Here is a 22,994-nt window from a genome sequence, read left to right as displayed (position 1 = left end):
AAAAAGGCAAAAGCAAAAGAAAAATCTTTGACTGACCTTTTGAAGGAGTGTGGTATATGTTTTGGTCCATTTGTTTGTGGTAATACACCAATGTGTGGTAATTTATTCTGAATATATTGTTAAATTTTTATTGGTCCGAAAAAAAAGGGGGGGGGGGAAGGCATGAGAAACCACAAGACTACAAGAGATATGCATGGATATTTTAGCAAATAAAACTTGTATGTGGGAACCAAGGCCATAGATGAGTAGCTGGAAATGGTTATTCAATACTCTCTCTTTAGCCTGGCAATTTCAAATGACTGAGGGTTGTAATGAGGACTGCCTCAAAACCCAGTTTCAATCTATTCAGCTGCCACGCGAAAATTTACTTTGTCGAAGAATTCACATCTAAGAAATTTGAATGAGATTATGGTCCATTACCTTTTAAAGGTAAAAAATTCATTGTGGTTAGTTAGGAAGATATCAGTGAAAAAAGCAACGAGCTCTTTCCCTATAAATGTCCTGATGGTTTGAAGGATGATTGAATATACAAGAGTCTTGGTTTGGAAGTTGGAACTAGATTCTTCTGCTTTTGTTGTGACCTTGTTGAAATTTTCTCTGGGGCTTCTTGCTCTTCCAAGTTGACACAACTAGCAAAGGTGTTCATGGTTGTTAAACCACTTTCTGTCACTTCGAATGAAAAAAATGGATAAGTCTACAGAGGAAGGTCAACAGTATCTGGAGGACAATTGAGTATGGATGGGAAGGAAGACAACAGGAGCCTATTAATATTTGCATTAGTGAATTATTTGTGGTCAGAGTAGCAGGATGATCGTCATTCCCAGGTCAATGTTTTTTGATTGACTGGATTATCCTAGAATATTTGGGCTGAAAATACTTTTGGAGACATACATGTTGCATCAAAGATGAGTAGAACATGTTGGTGAAAAAGGTATGCTAACGAGGAGATGTGTTTATGTCACTATTTGAACCCTGTGAAGAAAGGAACAATAGGATATTCTGCTTCAATATTCTTTGGTTTAGTGATGAATCTGGACAGATTGTAGTAGTGAAAGAGTAACACATCTTAGTGGTGATTCCAAGAGCATGATGGATTGTAGTAGTGAAAGAGTAACACATCTTGGTGGTGATTCCATTCCCACAGGCTAGGTGGTGAAGCTTTGGTCATATCCTTTTTATTTCTTCTCTCATATATATATATATATATATATATGTGTGTGTGTGTTTGTGTGTGTGTGTGTGTGTGTACACATATGGTATCAGAGGATTCTGTACTTAAAAGTTAATACTGGTTTGTTCCTATATGCGATCCTGTTGCTACTGATCTCTCGCTGACTTTACCCATTCAATTTCAATTCTGCATCACTTATGTTCTTTGAATCATGTCTTGCATCTTAGTCGTTCTTTTTGCAATGAATTATTTGTTATCACCCAACCAAAAAAAAAAAAAAGATGTTGAATAGACTGCAAATGACATGTGGGATCATTCTGCATCAACATAATTTAATAAGCTTTTGTTTTCTGAATTTATTGAAAATTTTTCCTCATGATATTTATGACATTTGTGATGTTAATCTTTACACATCTTTACATAGAATCTAGGATTTTTGTTTTCTAGATAAGTTGTTTGCAACTGCAGAACAGTGAAATAAGTTTTGAGTATCCATCCAGACTTTGTGCATCCGCATCACTTAATTCCTCTTTTTGCACAAGAGATCTTAGATGTAGTGAAACAAAATTCCTGTTAATGGCTGACATGTGGGATCATTCTGCATCAACATAATTTAATAAGCTTTTGTTTTCTGAATTTATTGAAAAATTTTCCTCATGATATTTATGACATTTGTGATGTTAATCTTTACACATCTTTACATAGAATCTAGGATTTTTGTTTTCTAGATAAGTTGTTTGCAACTGCAGAACAATGAAATAAGTTTTGAGTATCCATCCAGACTTTGTGCATCCGCATCACTTAATTCCTCTTTTTGCACAAGAGATCTTAGATGTAGTGAAACAAAATTCCTGTTAATGGCTGGAAACTCATGGGAAATCTACTTTGTCATAACAAATCTACTTTGTTATAACAGATTTGAGAAATCAGGGAATGAGCAGTTTGTTACTGAACTCAGTAAATGGATGTTCCATGAAAGGGGTCATCTCAAGGTGAGTAAACTCTGTTGCTCCTGCTCTTCAATTTATTCAGACTGTTCTATCAAATTCACTGGATGGTACCGAATACATTATAGATAAGAAAGAAAGATCACCTAGTGATATTTCAAATTTTTGACACTTAAAAAAATTGGTAACTATGGTTAAATAGTAAATTATTGGCTTGCAGTGCATCTCAGTAAGTTGCCTTTCTCTTTTGTAGGCAGTGAATATTAGGCACCAAAAAGTTGGGGAAACAGGTGAACCAGCAATCTACAGGATTAATGATGACCTGGTAATTTTTTACCACCCTTTTCCATGCCATGCCATTCAAGCATCATCTGTTGAAAATTAAGCAACACCCCCACCCCAAAAAAGTGGTAAAGCTTTTGGTTGCCTCTTATGTGTTTCTTTATTTCTGGTTGAAAGGAGTACTCTGTGGAGATCTATGAGTGGTCTGGATCCAGCTGGGAACCATATATGGCCAATGATGTCCAAGTGCAATTCTACATGATGAGCCCCTATGTGTTGAAAACTTTATCAACTGATGGGAAGGTACTGATTTTGATCTCCAAGTTGCAGTGTGAGCTTGCACTTTCAATTAGAATTGTCTCTTCATGTGGACTTGTTTTGTTGCAGGGTCGCTATTTTACTTCGTTCAAGGTACCGGATGTTTATGGAGTTTTCCAATTCAAGGTTGAATACCAGAGGCTTGGATATACAAGCTTATCTCTTTCGAAGCAGGTATGGATATACTTTTTATGTAATATGTTTTTGTATTTTGTCTGAATATATAATCCTTTACTGTTGAACCCAACAACTTGATCCCTAGATTGCTCCAAAGGTAGCCCTAGATTGCTTCTAGTCTGCCCCTTGTGATACCATCAGATGCCACTGGTGCTCGTTTTCAGACTCTTTTTTTCCTATTATTAGAAATCCAAATCGTGGTCTGTGTGTGTGTGTGTTTCTGTGTCTGGTCTTTCATTACTGGAAAGCACACCTGCCAGTCTTCTTCGAGGATAAACCATGGTGAAACTTTAGCCTTTTCGTTATTTAAGAAGTCTCCATGTACCTTTACTGAGTTGGCTAATTCCCATATATATATATTTTATCCTAATATCATACAAACTCATGTGACATTGGCAAGAATCCTGGTTTGTGGCCATCACCATGTCATTCCAACTTTGAAATAATTTATAACACATTAGTCAAATTTTTTTTTTTCCTTGCATGTACTTCAAACGTTTGGAAATTTTGCATTGTAGATTCCAGTACGACCCTTCAGACACAATGAGTATGACAGATTTATAACAACAGCTTTTCCTTATTATGGAGCTTCATTTTCAACGGTAAGATCTCTCAAGCCTCTTTGAGATGATCAGCTTCTCAAGTTCTCTTAAAAGCATTTTTCTGACATAATTTGGGTCTGGTTTTAGATGGCAGGCTTCTTCATCTTCAGCATTGTCTACCTGTACAACAAATAGCTAAGGCCATTCGCATTCGAGTGAACTTTTGGTTGAGAATACAGAAATTCTTATATTATAAAGTTTTGACTAAGCAGGTTAATCACACAATTGTTTACAAATTTTATTTACAAAGAGGTAGTTATAGTCAAATCAAATGCCTTCAACATCCATTTCATCGTCACTGCTCATATCTACATCATCATCATCATCATCATCATCACTTGCTTCTTGCTGACCTTGGATGTCATCTGCCTTGGCATACCGCTCACAGTGTTCTGTTGTGATATACAGAAGTGAGAAAGAATACATCAGCCTGACCCAAAGAAGATCTATTCTCATCCATGTAAACTCATCGCATTCTCTCTTTCTTTGTGTTAAGATATCTCATTGTTTCTCATGAGGGACTACAAGGGCCTATACAATGGAAATGGTGTTAAAGTTGAATTGTACCTTTTACTTTTCGCTCATAAGCTTCAGGATCCCTCATCATCATGGCTGCTGCTTCACCATTTAGAGGGTCAGATGGATTTGGGTAGAGCAATAGCTGAGGAAGAAACACCTCGAAAATGTTTACAAGATCTGATTGGGAAAGGAGCAATGGACATGATGGAGTTAGAACAGTTAATACAAGCAAATGATTTGTTAGCTCCATAACCATTCTTGATGGTCAGATTGCTTTACACAGGATCACCATTGCTACAATGATGAACAGTTATAAGATTTTTTGAAAGAAGAGGAACTGTTTTTTTTTAAAGATTTCAAACCCAAAAACCATCAAGGCAATGAAGTTTCTTCCTTGAGGCTGGGTTTGGAAGCCACTATAAAGAGTATTTCCTACCATTTGTATCTCTGATTTGGCATTTATTTTTAGGGTTTGAGGAGTGTGTTTACCGAACATAGGGCTCCATGTCTGGTTGATAACATCGAGACAGACCGATCCAGATCTGTTTAACAAAGAAAACAAAGGTGAATAAGAAAATTTTTGTTTGGAAAAAAGGAATGCCTCCCGGCTGTGCCTTTTAATCCTGGATACAGCTGGGTGTGAAAAGACTCAACGCCTCCACCTGGGTTTTTTGACACTCAGTTATGTCTGGGCGTGGGGAATGCTGAGAGGGTAGTGTTCTCCCTTTTTTATTTACATCTACAATTGTAGAGGAGAGTGAGCAAGTATGCAAAGCAAAGGATGAATACGTACTTCTCATCAATGTTGGGATGGTAGATACTATTGACGAAGCCAATGGATGGAGACTTGTAAGGGTAAGCATCTGGAAGCAAAACTCTTACACTCCAAACTCCTCCGCTGTACAAACCTGTTTCAATTCATGTTTTTCACTGTCATTTGGTTTCTGTTTTGGACAAAGCATTTTTTCATCAGGTGGTGAAGTTCACCACTCCATTCTAGATTCACAAACTCCTATGGGATTAAGTACTTTCCCCTAAAAACTTTCATGATAGCCCCCATGTACGCATGGTGAATCACCATGGCCTTTAAGAAAATTTGGTCCATTCATTTTTTTTTGAAATTTCCTATTCCAGCCAAGAGGAACAAAAACAAGTGGTAGGGAAGGGAAGACAAAAGAAGAAAGGGGTCCATTTATAATTCCATAATTGTTGGAAAAGTGGGACTTACTGTTGGCGGGACCCTTGAACTCAACAAAGAACTCGCTCACTGAGTCTTGAATCGTCTCCACCTTATAATCTGTCATCATCCTGCCAACAACCCACCCATTATCACATCTACAGTAGTGTTTACAAATATAGAAAGCCAGCAGTCATCAACCACAGACCAGTAATGAATTATCTCACTAACCCAAATCAGAAAACAATCTAAGAATAAATTTTATCTCATGTCTGTCTCCAATTTCCTATCTGGGATTGGAATTTGGAACAGAAATTTCTTTACTTTTCTACATATAGCCTAGAAAGTAGAAAGTATAAAGTATATAGAAACAAATTTACAGTTTCATGACATCCATATCTCTTCTCTTGCTTGGAGAAGACATCTTCTTAATTTCTCTCCTCCCTTTCCCTTCAGATTTTCTTTAATAAGTTCACGAGCTTTGAATCTCTAATTCTCTATGGTCCCAACTGTTTCCTGCAACCTGTACAAAATAATATTAATTCAAAGAGAGAATAAGAAGATCTGAAACAACTGTGAATAATATGTGATCAGGCCAGGATAGAATGAAACTTTTAAAATTCAGAAACCTTTTTTGATAAACTAATGTGAGGTTTCAATTCTCAAATCGAAAAATGAAGAACAGAGCTTAGAGTACTCTTTGTAATCATCAGCTGGAAGAAGCAGTCGTTTTGAAATAGAAACTTGTAGTGAAATGTAAAATTCATGGACCAAGAGAAGAGGAGAACCCCGAGGACTTACCCGGACCTGGAGAATAGGAATTGATGCCAGAGAAACACCAGGTGGTGGAAGATTCGAAGCTTTTAATGGAAACTTTGTACAAGAGAAGAAGAAAGTCCAACGAATGGTTTCTTAATATGATTGGAGGCAAAGGTGCTGCGTTGCAGAAAGAAAGAGATGATAAAAAGGATAGGAAAGGAAAGTATATCCCCACAAGAAAGAAAACGTAGTGAATCAATCAATCAGGAAATAATTATCATTAATAGCTATTCTATCATTCTATTGGGATGATGACGTATGAATTTATTTTGAGCTACATTGAGTAGAAGAATCATCTACCGACTACTTTTTACATAATACAAGAAGGTTCCATACATTAATCAATTGAGTATTGAGTCCAAATTAAGAAAACAAAAGAAAATATGACACTATTAGATGCAGGAAATGGGCTGCCAGAGTTGTGGTTAGCCTAGTCAGTCAGATTTGATATCATTTCCTTTTTTTTTTTTTTTTTTTTTTTTTTTTGGTATTGATTAGTCAACATATCAAGAAATTGAAATTGTTTTGATTGCGTTCTTCTGAAATATTTCAAGAATAAAAAATTCATTTGGAAGTTAAATTTGTGAGAAGATATTCACTATATTTCTTTGGTAGGGCTGGGAAGGGGGTTGGTGGCATGGTTCTAAAATTTGGATTTGATTGGTCAAGTATCAGGCTAACAGATGGATCGGAATGGTATTTGGCCTTGACCAATCCCCGATCCTAACCTTTCAAAACGCTGACAAAAGCAATGTTTTTTAGCATGTTTTTCAAGTGCTTAGCTTCTGCTAGCAGCCGGCTGCGAGGTTATAAAGTCAGTTCAGTTGCAAGCCTAAGCCAAGAAGGTACGAACGAAATGATGGACCCTCTTACTCTAATTCTAATAGGCGCAGTTTATCCGGATACACATGTATAGTCTGAGGGTAATGGAAAACAAGAAAACATTGTCAACAAGAAAAAAGAAAATCTTCTGTATTTTTGGGTAGTAATGGAAAACAAAAAAAATTGGTGAAACAATTCGACATGTTTTTGAAACTTTTGCTTGCTGTGATCGAACTGTTTCTAACATTTAGAAGAGTATGATTACCTCAACCACATCGTTTTAAAGAGCATCAATTTCTCTACTTACGTTTCGTAATAGAAAATCTCTCCACCAATGTTTAGAGAAGTGGCAATTGAGAAAGGGTCAAATCTCTATTGACACATCTGCTCTTCTTTTAGCTGCCCTCGTTTACCCTTTATAACCCAAGTTTTGTTTTGAGGCATCACCCAATTGGCTATTAGTCAATTAGTGACTTAGGGTCCGTTTGATTTTGTTTTTGCTATTTCTGTGTCTGTAAATAACAAAAACGGTTTTTTTCTATTTGTATGCTAAGAAACGATTTTTTTGGAACTGTAAAAAGGTGTTTGATTTTTTTGTTTCCTGAAACGTTTTCAACAGTGTAGTCGGGTTCAAGACTCGAGTGAAGACATGACGTTGCAGGTATGCAACTTACGAGTGAAGGCAAGACATTGGAATGACAGGTATGCTTCATGGAGATGAGTTTCAGAAGGATGAAGGCAGTCCGGAACTATGAGCTTCGCACAACCAGGTTGGAGTTGCCACTTCTGGATAGCGAGAAGTTTCAATAATAGGTTGGGGGTGGGGTAGGTCAAGTGAAGTATCAAGTTTTTTACAATTTTTGCTCCTCCCACTTGTTTCTAGAAACAGAAAAATAAGGGCCCGTTTGATAACGTAACCAGAAACGTGTTTCTGTGTTTTCTTGTTCTCAGAAACACAGAAATGGCATAAATACCGTTTGGTAAAAGTGTTGTGTTCTACTTGTTTCTTGAAGCATAAATTGAAATTTATAACAATTTATGCTTCAAGAAACATGATTGACGAAACAAGTTTTACTTGTTTCGCTTGTTTCTCGAAACAAAAAAGCGGAACAATTCATTCGACAAACCGACCCTTTTAAAAATCTTGGGCCCGTTTGATAACGTAACCAGAAACGTGTTTCTGTGTTTTCTTGTTCTCAGAAACACAGAAACGGCATAAATACCGTTTGGTAAAAGTGTTGTGTTCTACTTGTTTCTTGAAGCATAAATTGAAATTTATAACAATTTATGCTTCAAGAAACATGAATGACGAAACAAAAACTTGTTTCGCTTGTTTCTCGAAACAAAAAATCGGAACAATTCATTCGACAAACCGACCCTTTTAAAAATCTTATGTACATATGGGGAGCTTCATTCGAAGATCGACAGTGGCCTCCCTGTACAACCGTTGAAGACGACCTGCAACTGCTAACCGAGATCTTTGCTCCTCCTGCGTAACCGACGACGATTGCAACGTTCTCCTCCTGTGTAACCGACGGCGGGGAGCTCCACTCATTCGACGACCAAGATAAGCCTCCCTGTACAACGATTGAAGACGAGCTGCAGCTGCTAACCGAGAGCTCTGCTCCTCCTGTGTAACCGACGACGGAGAGCTCTGCCCCTCCTGCGGTCACCCTCTTCACAGTGAAAGGAGAAGACGCACCACTTCTGTACGAGAATCAAGAACTCATCGAACCAGACAATCTCTGCTCCTAAAGCGCCGATCCTTTCTGAGATCAGTACCTCCTTCCCTCGATGCAATCGAAACCGAGAAGAAGAAGAGGAAAAGGAGATGAGATTCCTGGTTTCCTCCTCCTTTGAACGATCCGAGAATAGTATCGGTTCTCTCTCTCTATCCTATTCTCTCTCTCCTTTCCACCCAGAAAGAACTGTTTGCTCTCGATCCATCTCTCCCTAAAATTTCTCCCCCAAAAATCAAAAGCCCTTTATCTTTTTATAGCTTTCACTCCTTCTCGAAGCTTCCTGCTGATCTACTTGCAAAGAATGAGAGAAGAAAGAGACTATTCGTTCTCTCCTCCTCCCCTCTCCTAACTGTCTTTCTCCTCTACTTGCAACGATCGAAGGAGAAGCTCCTCCACTGTAACCTTCTTACCCGTTTCTATTTCCAGAAACAAGAATTATCAAACACCCTTCTTACCTGTTTCTGTTTCCAGAAACAACAATTTCTGTTTCTTCCGTTTCTTGAAACAGAAACAGCAGAAGCGTTATCAAACGGGCCCTTTCTATTTCTATTTCGAAAAACAAGTGTAACGAAATAGAAAAATCAAACGGCTTTTGGGGTGTTTTTTCGTTTCTGAGCACAGAAAAAGGGAAAAACATGTCCCTGGAAACAAAAATCAAACGGGACCTAATCTTGTTCGGCTAGCACACACATACCGAAAACCTAAGGAGCCTAGATGTGATTACAAAAATAAATAATTAATAAATGCGACAATGAATATGCAACATTGTAGTATGCAAATGTGTCCTATTTCTGTCCTATTTTGACGTGGGTGGTTCATCGCCGTCAACGTCGCAAAAAGTCCACTGAACCTTATCATTTAGAGGAAGGGGAAGTCGTAATAAGGTTTCCATATGTGAACCTGCGGAATGATTATTATCGATACCTGCCCAGTGAGACCGTGAACATGTTGTATTGCGCGATCAAGGTAGGGTGTGGGAGTGTGAGCTCCTTCCTTCCTGACCCTTGTAAGGTTGGTCTGCGATCCTTCGTAGCATCCCACCTAAACACAACCATCAGCGCAGTCAACACCAAGGAACTAAGTGTATTTGGGCTGCAGTGCCATTGGACTTGTATGTGGATTACCTTCAATCACCGTCATTGATAACATTTCTTGAATCAACAACAACAATAACCATAACCTCATCCCAACTTAATGGGGTCAACTACATGGATCCAATACGTTTCAAAGTAAAAGAAAAATAAAAAAATGAAGTGCCCATTGGACTAAATAACAATAAAAGAAAATAAGTTTTAGCAGTAAAATAGAACGGTATCCTAAGACCATTTCTTATACAGGGTCAGCTACGCAGGTGTTATCTCAACTTGATCATATTTCTTGAGTCAGTGCTTAATAATCTATCTATATTAAAATAAATAAATCTACAATTTTTTTTGTCATAGCAACAAAATGTTATTTTCATGGCTCGTAATCAAGTTGCCTTTCTCCATTCCCCTCTTAATCCTATAGGCATCATGCACAATATTACTAGGTGAGTGGATGATTTATAATCTCTCACTTAGGTTGAGACCACTATTCCTTTTCAAGAATCTATTTCTCTATCAATTGAGAAATACCAACAATTATTCATCGAGAATCATCATATTTGCTTGATTGTCGATGATAGTTATGATCCTCTAACCAGGATGTGCTAAAAAAGCAGAAACAAGGGGATGTAGTAAGGATTGCAAAATGCGATGGAAATGGGATGCCAGAGGATAGAGGTATGGACCATGGACTAATTATATAAATATTGTGGAGTTGATATGGACAAATAACATCATCTCTCTAGGCCTTGGGAGATATTTAGTTTATTATTAGGTTGTTTAAACTAATATCTACCTTTGAAATTGTTTATTTGGTTAAATAGGAAAGTTTTGTAATATCAATAGCTCACCACATAGCTTCTAGAGCAAGAACATCTAGAAGTAGATATATTCAATTCTCTCCATAGATCTACATAAGTTTCTTTTTTCATTGACAGTTTTGCCTTTTTTTTTTTTAATCAAAATGTTGAGGTTTTAATTGATTGGCCGGCTCAGATGTTTATCCAGTGACTTGTGAAACCAGATTGTTTGGTTTGGCAACAATATTATTCCAATAGTTTACTTAGTTTAGTTTTCTTTTTTGGGACTTAATCAAGGAACCAATAACATGAAATATAGAGATTAGGCAGCAGGACCACATTGGCTAACTCAGAACGTAACTTCTTGTATTTCTTTTTTCTTTCTTTAATGCCCTGGACCAAATAAGCAACCCAAGAGGAAGAGGAAGGGGAGGAAGAAGAAGAAGCAGCCTTCCTAATATAAGGCGATAAGCTACATAAGCCTATGTGCATCCAATGTCCATTGTGGTCCAATATTCTCTCTGTGGATCTTTAGTTGTTTATGTTGGATGATTGGATCCCACGGCGGCAATAATGGGATTCTTGTTTTGTTCATATATTTGATAGTACCTCCACTTAACGCTTGTTTTTTTAAAATGAAAATCTGACATGGTATCAGAGCAGATTCCAATCCTGCTTGATATATCTCCTCATCTTTGTGGCTTTTCCTCTTAAGAGACTATTTACTAATTTACTTATATTGTTTGGACCCATTTTGAAAGCGACATAGAAAAGAGATAATTAGTGTAAAGAAACAATGGGGTATGACGTGAATGAGAAAGAACAATTAAGGGGCAATAGATTGAGTCTGAGTTATTAGCAATTGAAACTTTTGAATAAAACCAACCAACCTTCAAAGAATGCCGTGATGGACCAACTGACTTATCCAGATCTTTTCAATTTCTTGTATACCATATTTTATCTGGTTGCCATGTAGGAAAATCTAATTTGTTTTTTTGCAAGAACAATATCCATTTAACTATTTAAAGTGCTTTCATTGATAAACCAATGGGGAGTTTAACCCATCTCATTTAGGGTTTATTAATTGTGGGTGCCAATAATGGACAATAGACATTGTATATACCATTGGCTTTAATAGTTTCCAAAGTCTCTGTTTTATGTTGCAAGTAAACTTGAATGACTCACCTCTTACCTCTCCCTAGTGGTTGTAGTCAAAGTCCCATGGGGCAAGTTAGATAGGTTAAAAAATATATATAATAATAATAATTAATCAATCTTGGATGACAGGTAACTTAATACCCTTCCATTCAGTTCTGTTTAAATTCTTCCCAACAGTATAAATAAATTCACAAGAAAAAGTTGGAATCAAGTCACAACCAATTCATGCTGGTTCTAGTTCACTTGAAATCCTAAGAACTGTGGCTCCCAACACCTCCATTATGCAAACTGTATAATACTCTTGAGATGGATCCTAATTCCCAGGCCAGTAGCATATGCTGCCCTTTATTGATATAGCTTTTGTTTTCTACTCCCATGAAGAAAACTTCACATCACTTTCCAGGTTATATAACCCACCTCTGCGACTGAGCCAAATTAGACCAACCTGATACCCTGTTCACATTCCCCAATTCCAGGACCATTCGATGCACATGGCAAGGGACAATTTGGGTAGGCCAATGACAAGCAGCTCTGCCCCCAATGTGACAGCAACATATAGCCCTCTAAACTGACTTCAGGGTTATTAGTAGATGATCACTCCACATGGAACATCCACACTTGAATTGGATTACAAGGATCACAATAAACCTGATGCATAAAGGATCATCAATATTGGAAGGTCCACTATTTATTAACTATATACGTTTTACAGGGACTTCCACTCTTGACTCAGCACAGGACCATAAGAAAAGAAAATCTGCGACAACAAAGTTTGAGAGTCACACCTCACCGACTAAATTTTGAGATGATCACTTGTAATTAACAATACTGATAAAACTGTGGAAGACTTGCCCTCCTTCTCGCAGCAACATCCCTTCGAACTGATATTCCCCACTTAATAGCTGCCCTAAGCTTAAACCATCCCATGTTTGGCTTACAAGTCCTAGGAATTTGTACACTTAAATCAGGCAGAGAAGAAAGTAAGCCCATATTTGCTTCCTCACTTGAGTCCACAAACATTCCATTCCCCTGCCCCCATGATGTGTCAACTGGAAATAAACCCTGCCACTGAACCTGAGAAATGTCATCACCTGCTAGATGTCCAGCAGAGACAGCAGGTACCAAAGGCCCGCCTGGAGCCCACTCGTTTCCATCCTTCACATAAGGTCCAATGCAAGAATCATTCATGTTAAAGCTGTTCCTTTGGATTGGTGTGCATACTTGCACCGAATGATGACCTTGAGTCACAGCAGTTTCTTCCAATTCACCATGACCTTCCATAACAGATGCTGATATGTTTGTCAAAGAATTGAAGCCTGGTTGCATTGGGAGTTGCTCTGCAGGAAATTTTAACTTCAGTTGCTCTTGAGAAAATGATAATAGTCAAGGTGAAGTGTCAGTTTCTGAAATGAACAAATCCAAGGTAACAATATGACAGACCAAAAACACAGTCTATGATACAAACTGTTCACATGGCACATAGGATGAAAAGGGAGCATTGTTTATTAATCAACAATAATGGGTTGAGTTAAGGAATGCGAAAATAGATAAGGGAACCTTAGTTGGAAGCTTCTGAGAAGCTTGTAGAGGTACATTCTCACATTATGATGGTCACACTAAAGCCTGAAGCCAGGTGGCCTCTGGCTAGGTTGTGTGGGACTCTACAGCCTTTTAAAGTTCTCTCCATCCTGATATTGACCTGATCATATAACTATCATGGTGAATCTTTATTAAATTTGCAGGCCAATGATCATCAATTGGTTAGAAACGGGTGAGTTATCAAATAATGAAATCCATCTGTATGCATGGTAATTCTGGGTTTCAGATTTCCTTTCAAGGTTACCTTGAAGAATGATTGGGAAGTCGGGATGCTGCAAAGCCTGGCTTGATCCTTGCAAGGAGGCAGCTGGTGGCACAGGCAACTGCCTCAGATTTCCATCATTCAAAGGTCCATCAATCTCAATCATCTCCTTCATGTTTCTGTAAGCATGCTGCTTCAAACGCTCCACACAAATCTGCCAATGGGAGGTGTGGTAGAACAATTTCAAATCAATATGTACCATATGCACAAACAAAAGAACGAGAGAATAAATTAAATAACCATCTTAAACCATCCCCTGGGTTCAAAGATTCATCCCTTGCCTAAGTTAAATCAGCAAGATTCTTGCCATGCAGCCTAGTCAATATGCATTTTGAAGCAAGACAATAAATTTCTCTGGAAAAAAAAATCAAGGAATCAATTTAACTCAGTAGACAAATCCCAAATTTTTAACATCCCTGATAATCTAAGAGAAAGCACAAATGGCAAAGTTGGGTTCAAGTTAAGCCCAACCCAAGTTGGATACCTTTACTAGGATAGGTGATTGGCCTGAGAAGTTCAAGTCAAACCTACGAATTCTAAATCACTGGAATTGAAAAAAGTTCTATCATTATCTAATTTTGGAGCGTAAGTGTTTTCATTGCAACAGTGAGTTTCAAGATAGAAATACACACCATCTGAGATGCGGTGAGGTCATCCAGCGGCTGATAGCTGTGGCCATCAAATATTATCCCAAGAACATTGTAAATGGAATTGAACAGAAGCCCAACCCGTTTCCCACCATCACAATACATGTACAGCTTATTATCTAAAACACAAGTTTTCGCATGATCAACAATTGTATCCCAGGTCTTGTTTGACATCCCATTGCCAAAAATCTACAGTTCATACAGAAGAGGGAAAATCAGTCATTAGAATCACCAACTTCATTGGAAAAACTGAATTGCTTTTCAATAACATGGTTAAACCATTATAATTTCCTTACACTGCGTAGAAAGGATTGGTCAGTTATCAGATACCGCAGAAAATCCTGCACCGTTTTAATTCCATGAGCAGCAAGCCGATTATGAAAGGAACCATCTTTTCCAATCTTTTCCAGACGCCATACTTCATCACCAAAGGATGGAGGGTAGTGCTTCTTATACACTGAAGGAACAAACCAAGTTTTCATTGCATAAGAGAAAGCCATTCAGTGATCCAGATAGATATTTCATTTTTGTTCTTTTCCAGCTATTATCTAAAGAGCTGAACGTTGAACAACATACTTAAAAGAGAAGAAATTTTCTAGGGCCAAATATGTCATAATCCATTGAGTTCAACCAATCCTGTCCCCTCAGCATGCAGGGAAATGTACTCTGTTTACAGTGTCCATAATATGTTTGGGGCAGAGAGCTTGGTACCAAGAGCAAGCACAGGAACAAAAATAATGTCTTTAAGCTGCATCAGTTCCTAAAAAAAATCTAGCAATGTGCTATTGCCTGAGAATTCATGCTATCCAGTTTTATTGAAAAGCAACATGACCCTATTCTTTCCAATATGCCATATCATCACCCAAGGAGAGAGGTACGTGCCACATGGACACTGAACAACCAAATAAAATTTCAATTCCATTAGCTATCCCCAAGGAGAAGCAATCCTGACTTAAAAAAACTGAGTTAGATCCCACATCTAATGTGTCGGTAACCACAATCAAGGAAACGTGTCTGTAACCACAATCAAGGTTAGGGAAGAGTGTGATTTTTTTTTAATTAAACTGCAGCCCAATAGCCAAGGTTGATCCATTCAAGAGAAGAAAGGCCACATGTTTTTCAGAGGTGATTCAAATATGAAAACAGCATGGGTAACCCCAGCCTCAGAAACTGAATAAAGGGATGATTTCATGAATAATTTTTCTTGTCCAACAGAACAAAGGAATGTATTTCTGGCCACATCTTCAAGATACACAGAGCATGACTTATCATAAACCAAAGGTGAGGTCGTTGGTATGACATATCTATGTTTATGATCTTTGTGCCTGTGGAAGGAGAATGGATAGACAAATATCTAGAGGACTTAAACAATTCATGAAATTCTGAAATTGAAAACACCAAATACCGTGATGGTTTCTAACTGAAAGCCAGTCATGTAAGAACCAAAATGAAAAAGTAATAGAAACTTGGTGCATAATGGGTTACACAAGAAAGCTATCCCTGTGTAATCAAACCAGAAAGATGATCCATATGTTCATTATAGAAACTAAAGTCAACATTCTCAAACAGAAAGTAACATGGCAAACATAATAAAATCTAACAGATTCAGAAGCATATAAGAGTTCCAAAAAAATTCTTCAATTTAAAGATACACAGGGTTATATGCCTAGACTATATAAAATTACTACATAATCAGTGTCTTTATACAAGCACAGAGCATTTGAGGTTAAGAGTAACTCCAAGTGATGATGAAATAAAACTTACATTCTCCGCGGTGATCTTTTACAATAAAAGCTTCACTTCTTGCTTCTCTAATTCTTTCTTCAGAACTGAAACTTCGGTTAACTCTAGCTCCTAATCTAAATTTTCGACTTCGTATCCAACTGGAGTTATCTGTAAAAGCAATGTCACCAAGATAACCTTCTCCACCTCTCAGTGTAACTACTAGATTCCCCGTCAGCAATGGTCGTTTACCTTCTCTTTCACATATGACACTTGCATGAAATTGCTCCGCAGTCCAATCTTCTTGTTCGCCAAAATCACCGTCAAGGACAACAATATCTACCTTTACTGATGATAAAGGACCGGATGTGATAAAACTCTTGGAACTAGCATCACAAATAACTATTCGAATGGGTGTACCATTCTCAGCTTCTATTTTGCTGTTTGTGAAAAACGTACTGGGCAACGTACCAATAAAATGCAACTGCCAGCCTCTTGATCCAGATGCCTCAATCTGGTTAATGGAAGGTCTATAACAAAGTGAACATGACAAAGAAGGTCACAATGCCATTAAAGATAAGAGAAATCTAACCAGAAAAGAAAAGAAAAGAAAAGAATATAGCAAAGAGGATCACTGATCTCCTGAACATCCAAGGCCTATATTCCACTGCCTCACCAAACCCAACAACCCATCAAGAACCTCACAGACCACCCAGCACCAACAAAATAACAGTTCTAGTGCCACTCCTACAGCATAGCAAACCCAACCCACCCCACTCTTAAATCACAAAAGGAGAAAGCCACAACATGATTACCTACAAGTATAGAACTTAAGTTTAGAAGAATAGACCATAAAAGAAGGTGATAATAATATTACACAGGATTTCGATACTCAGATGAACCTCAGGACCATGAATAAAAAGTAGCCAAAGATTCCTAGGAAGTGTAAATATAAAACCACAAGCAAATTAACAAACAAAAAACTTTGGGCCTACGCAGCGATACATTATTAATAAACAACCACAAACACTTGAACAAAGCAATACCTGGGGGAAGATTGGATATAGGGTAAAATTACACGTTCCACCTCCTCTCGCACCTAATGCAGTATTTAAAAAAATCAAAAAGAACAAATGCATTCAGTAACTTAGAAGAAGTGATTATAATCAATAGTTCTAATAAAGGTTTTAAATATGCAACCAATTAGAAAATTAAATGACAACCAATTCAAATGCCATCAGACAATTTGACAAGTTCAGACATATCCAACAAAGAAGTAGTCTAACCTACTGCATTTCATCATCCATAAACATATCTTACGCATCCAGTACCTAAATTTACTTATTTTTTAAGATCAACAACTATAACCCAACAAAACATGAAGAAGAGGGGAAAAAGGAGGGGGGGGGGTTGCTTTACAGAACGTGATGATTGTAACTTAGAGACATAGCTAGAAAAAACAAGTACACTACCCAGAATTGGTTGAAATATAAATAAAATGAAAACTCCTACTTTATTCATGACAGAAGCTTTCCCCTCTTCTTAGGGTAGACAGATCTTTAACATCCTTTCGATCATATTAACTCTATGGGTGCCAAGGTGTGCCAATTCTACAGCTTATGAATTATGCAAGCGATATCTGCACCAACATTGGCAATTTCCATCTGTGTCCTCTCGATCCAAGTGCTTGTTGTAACTGGAATCTTGTTCATGTTTTGCTCATGTATGGCCTTGGAGACCTCAACCAGATCTAACTTAGACATGCACGTTTTGGTCATATATGGCCTTGGAGACCTCAACCAGATCTAACTTAGACATGCACGTTTTGGTCATATATGGCCTTGGAGACCTCAACCAGCTCTAACTTAGACATGCACGTTTGAGGTAGAAAAAATTGAAATGTTGACACGCCTCAACAATTATTTCCATATACTATTATGTTATGTTCATAAAAGTTATTTCATTTATGTATACAATATTAAAAACAATAGTGATAGGTATATAAATTTATTTTCTTTCTTTTTTTCTGCTTTTAATTATTTATTTATTTTTTTAGCATGCATGGGACACATGAATATGTTATGCATCTGGAAACAATTTGCTCATTTTGTTACACCAGAAGAGAGACCAAAATAGAAATCCTTAGAATCTCCTTGCCTATGAAAGTGAAACATGCAACATATGATAAGGGTAGGAACAGTGCACATTCCCAAGATTTGATCTAGACCAAAATTTCCCCTCAAATCAAGATACAATCCAAAAACTCAGGTGACATGACACAGAATCCTATAATAAGAATGATGCCAGGAAACCATGGCCGTTAGTCAAGTCAAGGTAGTAAAGATACTATGCATTTAAAGTTGGGATGGTCAAAGAAATAAGCTTCCATCTCACTCTTATAGAGACAACCTGGAATGTAACACGAATCCAAAGCACACATCAAACAAGATCATTTTGCCCAGCCTAGACATTATCTAAACCCAAAAGTGATAGGTAATTGGCGGTGCCATGAAAACAGAGACCACAAATGAAATTTTAATTAAATGTATGAACTTTAACCAGGAGCAAAACTCAATAGAACAACCACATATAAAGATACTATGGTTGAATGAGCAGTCCAACAAGATGGACTTTTCTCCTATTCATCCAAAAAAAATATTTTCTTTTCTCTGCCACCGAAGCAGAGCAAGAGAGAGACACACAGGAAGAATAAAACTGCACAGGATGAAGAAAAAAACCCAAAAGAATGCTTTTAGGGAATAACTTCAGTTCAATAGCCAACTGGCGAATGAATTGAAATTGCAAAAATTCATTTAAGAACAAAATTAGTTGGAATGTTGGGTGAATCTAAAGAATTGTAGCAACACACTTATCCTACCACATTTCTCAGAAAAGGTTCCAACTTTGCATAGAATTCTTGCATGGACAATCCTTGCATCAGCTCTCTCACAACACTGCCAACAATAGAAATTAGTTTCATGAATACCTGCTGTGACAACTAAACAAGGAAGTATGAACCAAAATAATAACTAAATGCTTACAAACACGCACGTTGATAGTGTATGACAACGCTTTGATTCCTGAACTTGAACGTCTAAACCATCATTCTCCTCGTGAAGATACCTTTTGGGTACCATCAGACGAACCAAGAAATGATAAATGAACCAACTACACAGCAGCCAGAATCCAAAACCCTAAAACTACAAAGCAAAAGGTCCGAAATTGCTAAAACTGTGCCTGTGAAATGCCCTCCACCCACCGAGGTGATCTACTATAAGTAGAAATGATAACTAACCAACTGTAGCGAAGGTGCATGGAAGTTCTCATTGGAGCCGTAAAGAACACGCTCACCAACATTTCCATTTAATCAGAAAGTATTATAGGCACAGCAATTACACTGAAACAACGATATTTTGAATTGTCCACAGAAAAGCAGAGGAGGTGAATATCTTACATTATTAAAAAAAATTATCTGAGTCTGAGATTCTTCAAGTCCAAATATCAAACGAACTGACTAAATCGCGTAGCGAGTCAAAGATACTCGGAGATTGCAGATTCAGAAACCAATATATCAAATAATAATCGCAATGGGAGCGGAAACTCCACAAAGGATCCAAAAATAAGGAACCCAGAAAGAAAAAAGAAAAGGAGCGTAGGGGAAGAATAAATAGTTCTACGCGTACCTGAGTTTGAGACTTTTGAGTAAGGACTGAGTAGCATTCTTTGCAGAGAAAGTAGGTGGAAATTGCAGAGCAAATTGAAACGCGCTTTTCAGCCTTCACTTTCATGATGAAATGACTCCATGAAAGTGAGGTTAGATTCGAATACAATTGGAAAAAAAGGAAATAAATTTCATCCAAGGAGGGATGACACGCTCTGTGTTGCTTCTTTACTTTGCGCAGTCTCTTTGGTGCCCCACTTTTCTCCTTCTCTCTCTCTCTCTCTCTCTCTAAAAGTGTTCATCACGACGAGATAAGAATAAGATAAAACAGATGCTCGGGGAATTCTCTCTCTTTACATAGAAAGGTGGACATATCTCAACTTTTCCCCTTTTTCGGAAGCATAAATGATGAATCACTCTCTCCTTCGAGCTTCCGAAGGCCTGCATGTGAGGAGCACTAATACCCAATTTTAAAATCTGAGCTTCGAGTACCTGTACCAATCAATATTGCTAGTTTCTTGCACAAGCAACCTGGAACAGTGGAATAGAATTAATCGAAAATAAAATGTTCTAAGTCATAACGATAACACCAAAATCCAAAGTTAGGGTTGATTAGGAAACGTTAAAAGAATGATGAAACAAGAATTTAGTCAAAACCCTTTTCTAATTCAATGAAGTTGAAACAACAAGGATCATAAGAGTGATGGCCGACAAAAATTAATGAAGAGTGTCCATGGAAAGCTACTGTTAATCTTCTACTACCCTTCCTCGAATTTTCACCTACAAGCATAGAAAGCTTTAATGCGATTCCATTCATCAGCTTTTCGATAAGATTTTTAGATTTTAACAATCATTAAAGATTTAGGTAAAGTTATTCTACTGATTTACCTCCAAGTCTTGTCACGCGGCAACAAAGTTGAGGAGAAAACCAAAATTGGGAGATCTTTTGTCTGGTTCTGGTCACGCCATGCATGCATGAGTTCTTGTTCTTGCATTTCTCCATTAAAATAGTTGCAGGAACTCCTTGTTAGCTTAGATCCGCTCCCTTGAAGTGGTTCGGAGGGTAGGATACAACGAGAGAATTGCAAAGTTTTAAATCTTGGAATTCATTTCCATCGATTTCAATTCGAATGATCTCAGAATCTGTTGGATTCAAATAGAAATTGACCAAACTCGAATGGACTCATTAAGCATAGAATCGGAGTTAATCAGAAGGAGCCCCGTATTGATCCAAACTCCCAAGTCAAATCAGCTTATTCAATTTTTAAAACCCTAGAGAATTTGGGTCAAGTGAGGGCTTCGTGTTCATTTTCTTCCTCAGAAAAACGAAGGTACTTCATTTTTATGTAAACGAAACCACCTAAAAGTCAGTTCTCCTTGCAGGTGATGACGACGACCTTCTAGCCATTGAGGAGTTCCTTTGCTTGGATCGAAGCGAGGTTCAAAACCTTGGTGGCAGTGAAGGTATTACAGGAGGAAGTGAAGGCAAGGAAGTCGAGGGAGAAGATGAGTAGGAAGACGATGGTGGCCCACTGTTAGGTAGCATGCCAGTCCTTGGTGGTGGAGAGAACGGAAGTGGTGCAACGGCGGTGGTGGACGAGGGAGTTCACAACGTAGGGTAGGAGCTGCAGCGACGAAAGGACGAAATTGTCCAATTTGTAGGGGTAAGCCGGTAAGATATAGCATGCACCTGTTTTGGGTAATTTTGTAACATCAGAACTATGGGCCATGATGTGTTCTTCTTCCTTCTCTATTAAATTGGAAGGGGCGGCCTTTGAATATTTTCGACCATCTCGGGGTCTTCGACAAGGATGTCTGTTGATATCCTTTCTTTTTTTTTTGGCTATGGAGTTAACTTTTTCGCCTATTGTCTGTTTACAGAGAGCTTAATCTTTTTCATGATGTAAAAGTTGTTTGATGAACTCTGAAAATTTAAAGCAGATGATGTGTTCATCTCTTGCAGAGCCTTTTGGACCTGTTCTCGGATTTATCTGGACAACATGTGAATTTATCTAAGAGTGAATGTTTCTTTAGCCATAATGTGTCGAAGCTCTTCTGAAGCCATCTTTGTTCACTCCTTGGTATCTCGGAATTGACTCAGGATATTCCTTACCTAGGCACCGTTTTGCCCCCTTCACGAACCCGTGTAGGAGCCTTTAATCATATCATTATCAGAATGACAAAGAAATTATCAATTTGGAAATCCAATCTCCTTTCCTATGCGGACAGAAGGTATTGACACAATCAATTCTGGGTTCAATCCCATCATACCGGAAGCAATGTTTCGATATCCCCCTTACCACTTGTAAACAGATTGATTCGTTATGCGCCTGGTTTTGGCATGGGGTTGGTTCTTGTAGGTCTAAAAATAAGCTATTTTTATCTCTTGGCACAAAATTTGTTCCCCTTGCGGGAGGGTGGATTGGGCCTTCATGAGGCAAAGCTTCATAACAAAGCACTGCTTTTGAAATTGGGTTGGCGTCTTCTTTCGGAACTCAATTCCCTTTGGGCCTCTACACTTAAGGCTCGTTATTTTCCGGGTACTTCCATCTTCGATGCTTCTACCTCCTCGAAGAAGGGTTCATGGATCTGGAATAACATCTTTTCAATTCTCCCTATTACACATGGTTTTTGTGGATGCTGGGTCTAGTTCTTCCACCTACTTTTGGGTTAACCCTTGGGTCCCATCTCTCTCTAATTTTTCGATTCCTAACTCATCTGTTTCGTTTACATCGTCTCACCTTTTTTTTTTTTTTTGAAAAGAGAAATATTACTTAATTACTAATGTAAGTGTCCATTAAGACATTAGGACTATTACATATTATATAGTATACTGATATTGCTTCTTGAGTAGTACCTCCTTAGCTGAAGTTTTTAAGTCTCCCATGTACTTAGCATTATCTATTAAGCAAAATTATGGGCAAGTAGGATGATTGTCTAATTCTGTACATACTAATATTAGGGTTCTGGGCCAGAAATCAAGCATAAAATTATAATTGTTTTGTAACATCCATCCAATCTCCTCAGCATCGCTCCACACATGGTCTATCTTTACCTGCCATTCTCGTGCCTTGGTTAGACCTCGAAACATCCCTATTGCCTCTGCTTCACCAACCTTTCCCGTCACGCAGAAATTTGACTCCATTAGTACGCATTGTCCATTAGAAATGATGCATAAGGCCCATGCTGAATTTGTTCCCCTTGTGTCCCTAACTGCGGTTATGCTTAGTATGTTTAATTTTGTGTGTGGTATCCGTGTCACTTTTGATTGTGTCCTATTTGATTGTGGTATGTGTTTCCAAATTGTTTATCCCAAAAGATATCCAGTAATCAATTTTCTTTATTGTGTGGTGCAAGTCCCGGTTTTGCTCACTGAAAACACGTTGATTCCTGTGTTTCCAAATAAAGTAACTAGTTATCATGTAGATAGAAAAGAACCATTCTTGGTCTTTTCTAAGGATGAGACCAGAATTGAAGCAGTGCA

The 22,994-nt window shown here is 37.9% G+C and overlaps 3 protein-coding genes and 1 long non-coding RNA gene across 18 annotated transcripts in view; 2 read left to right on the top strand and 2 right to left on the bottom strand.

The window, feature by feature from the left end:
- The window catches only part of LOC122088983 (dolichyl-diphosphooligosaccharide--protein glycosyltransferase 48 kDa subunit-like), a 21,047-nt gene extending 17,283 nt beyond the window's left edge, over window positions 1–3,764 (top strand). For all 3 annotated transcript variants that reach the window (XM_042658387.1, XM_042658386.1, XM_042658385.1), the window contains exons 8-13: window positions 2,088–2,163; window positions 2,372–2,443; window positions 2,578–2,703; window positions 2,788–2,892; window positions 3,414–3,497; window positions 3,585–3,764. In XM_042658387.1, coding sequence (XP_042514321.1) covers window positions 2,088–2,163; window positions 2,372–2,443; window positions 2,578–2,703; window positions 2,788–2,892; window positions 3,414–3,497; window positions 3,585–3,632 — 511 coding nt within the window. In that variant the 3' untranslated portion in view covers window positions 3,633–3,764. The remainder of the gene's footprint in view (window positions 1–2,087; window positions 2,164–2,371; window positions 2,444–2,577; window positions 2,704–2,787; window positions 2,893–3,413; window positions 3,498–3,584) is intronic.
- On the bottom strand, window positions 3,659–6,205 carry LOC122088984 (ubiquitin-conjugating enzyme E2 4-like). 3 transcript variants are annotated; one of them, XM_042658389.1, is made up of 7 exons: window positions 5,995–6,205; window positions 5,574–5,716; window positions 5,245–5,324; window positions 4,810–4,924; window positions 4,506–4,558; window positions 4,065–4,193; window positions 3,659–3,889 (listed from the first exon to the last, which is right to left on the bottom strand). In XM_042658389.1, exons 2-7 carry the CDS (start codon window positions 5,615–5,617, stop codon window positions 3,765–3,767), a joined length of 546 nt encoding a protein of 181 aa, XP_042514323.1. In that variant the 5' UTR covers window positions 5,618–5,716; window positions 5,995–6,205; the 3' UTR covers window positions 3,659–3,764. The 3 variants fall into 3 exon arrangements, with proteins under 3 accessions (XP_042514323.1, XP_042514325.1, XP_042514324.1); XM_042658391.1 differs by having other exon boundaries at window positions 6,001–6,205; XM_042658390.1 differs by lacking the exon at window positions 5,995–6,205 and adding an exon at window positions 5,823–5,977.
- A 5,487-nt stretch (window positions 6,206–11,692) lies between these two features.
- On the bottom strand, window positions 11,693–20,895 carry LOC122089059 (calmodulin-binding protein 60 D-like). Of its 11 annotated transcripts, none has more exons than XM_042658494.1 (10): window positions 18,901–20,204; window positions 18,728–18,803; window positions 16,896–16,948; window positions 16,321–16,379; window positions 16,102–16,197; window positions 15,892–16,020; window positions 14,424–14,584; window positions 14,113–14,316; window positions 13,463–13,634; window positions 12,290–12,956 (listed from the first exon to the last, which is right to left on the bottom strand). In XM_042658494.1, the coding sequence occupies exons 1-10, from the start codon at window positions 18,984–18,986 to the stop codon at window positions 12,439–12,441; spliced, it is 1,554 nt and encodes a 517-aa protein (XP_042514428.1). In that variant the 5' UTR covers window positions 18,987–20,204; the 3' UTR covers window positions 12,290–12,438. The 11 variants fall into 11 exon arrangements, with proteins under 11 accessions (XP_042514419.1, XP_042514428.1, XP_042514422.1 ...); XM_042658488.1 differs by having other exon boundaries at window positions 15,892–16,379; window positions 18,901–18,972; window positions 19,304–19,389; window positions 19,533–20,204; XM_042658485.1 differs by adding an exon at window positions 11,693–12,267 and having other exon boundaries at window positions 12,405–12,956; window positions 15,892–16,379.
- LOC122089061 lies at window positions 20,193–21,419 on the top strand. Its single transcript, XR_006143201.1, has 2 exons — window positions 20,193–20,375; window positions 20,894–21,419. It is a non-coding gene; the product is annotated as an uncharacterized LOC122089061 (long non-coding RNA).
- Window positions 21,420–22,994: the final 1,575 nt, after the last annotated feature.

This window comes from Macadamia integrifolia, chromosome 9 (assembly GCF_013358625.1).
Source record: "Macadamia integrifolia cultivar HAES 741 chromosome 9, SCU_Mint_v3, whole genome shotgun sequence".
NCBI classification, from domain to species: domain Eukaryota; kingdom Viridiplantae; phylum Streptophyta; class Magnoliopsida; order Proteales; family Proteaceae; genus Macadamia; species Macadamia integrifolia.
Note: the sequence above shows the minus strand (reverse complement) of the source record. Positions and strands in the feature narration are given on the sequence as shown.

Excerpts from the sequence above, each read along its gene's own strand:
- LOC122088984 (XM_042658389.1), bottom strand. The coding sequence starts at position 5,617 with ATGTCTTCTCCAAGCAAGAGAAGAGATATGGATGTCATGAAACT. Across the intron at positions 5,325-5,573 it reads GATATGGATGTCATGAAACT|GATGATGACAGATTATAAGG; the intron begins GTAAATTTGTTT and ends GGTTGTTGGCAG. Across the intron at positions 4,925-5,244 it reads GTTCAAGGGTCCCGCCAACA|GTTTGTACAGCGGAGGAGTT; the intron begins GTAAGTCCCACT and ends GAATTGAAACAG.
- LOC122089059 (XM_042658484.1), bottom strand. The coding sequence starts at position 18,986 with ATGGTACCCAAAAGGTATCTTCACGAGGAGAATGATGGTTTAGACGTT. Across the intron at positions 18,804-18,900 it reads CGTTGTCATACACTATCAAC|TGTTGTGAGAGAGCTGATGC; the intron begins GTGCGTGTTTGT and ends TATTGTTGGCAG. Across the intron at positions 16,949-18,727 it reads AACCTTTTCTGAGAAATGTG|GTGCGAGAGGAGGTGGAACG; the intron begins GTAGGATAAGTG and ends ATACTGCATTAG.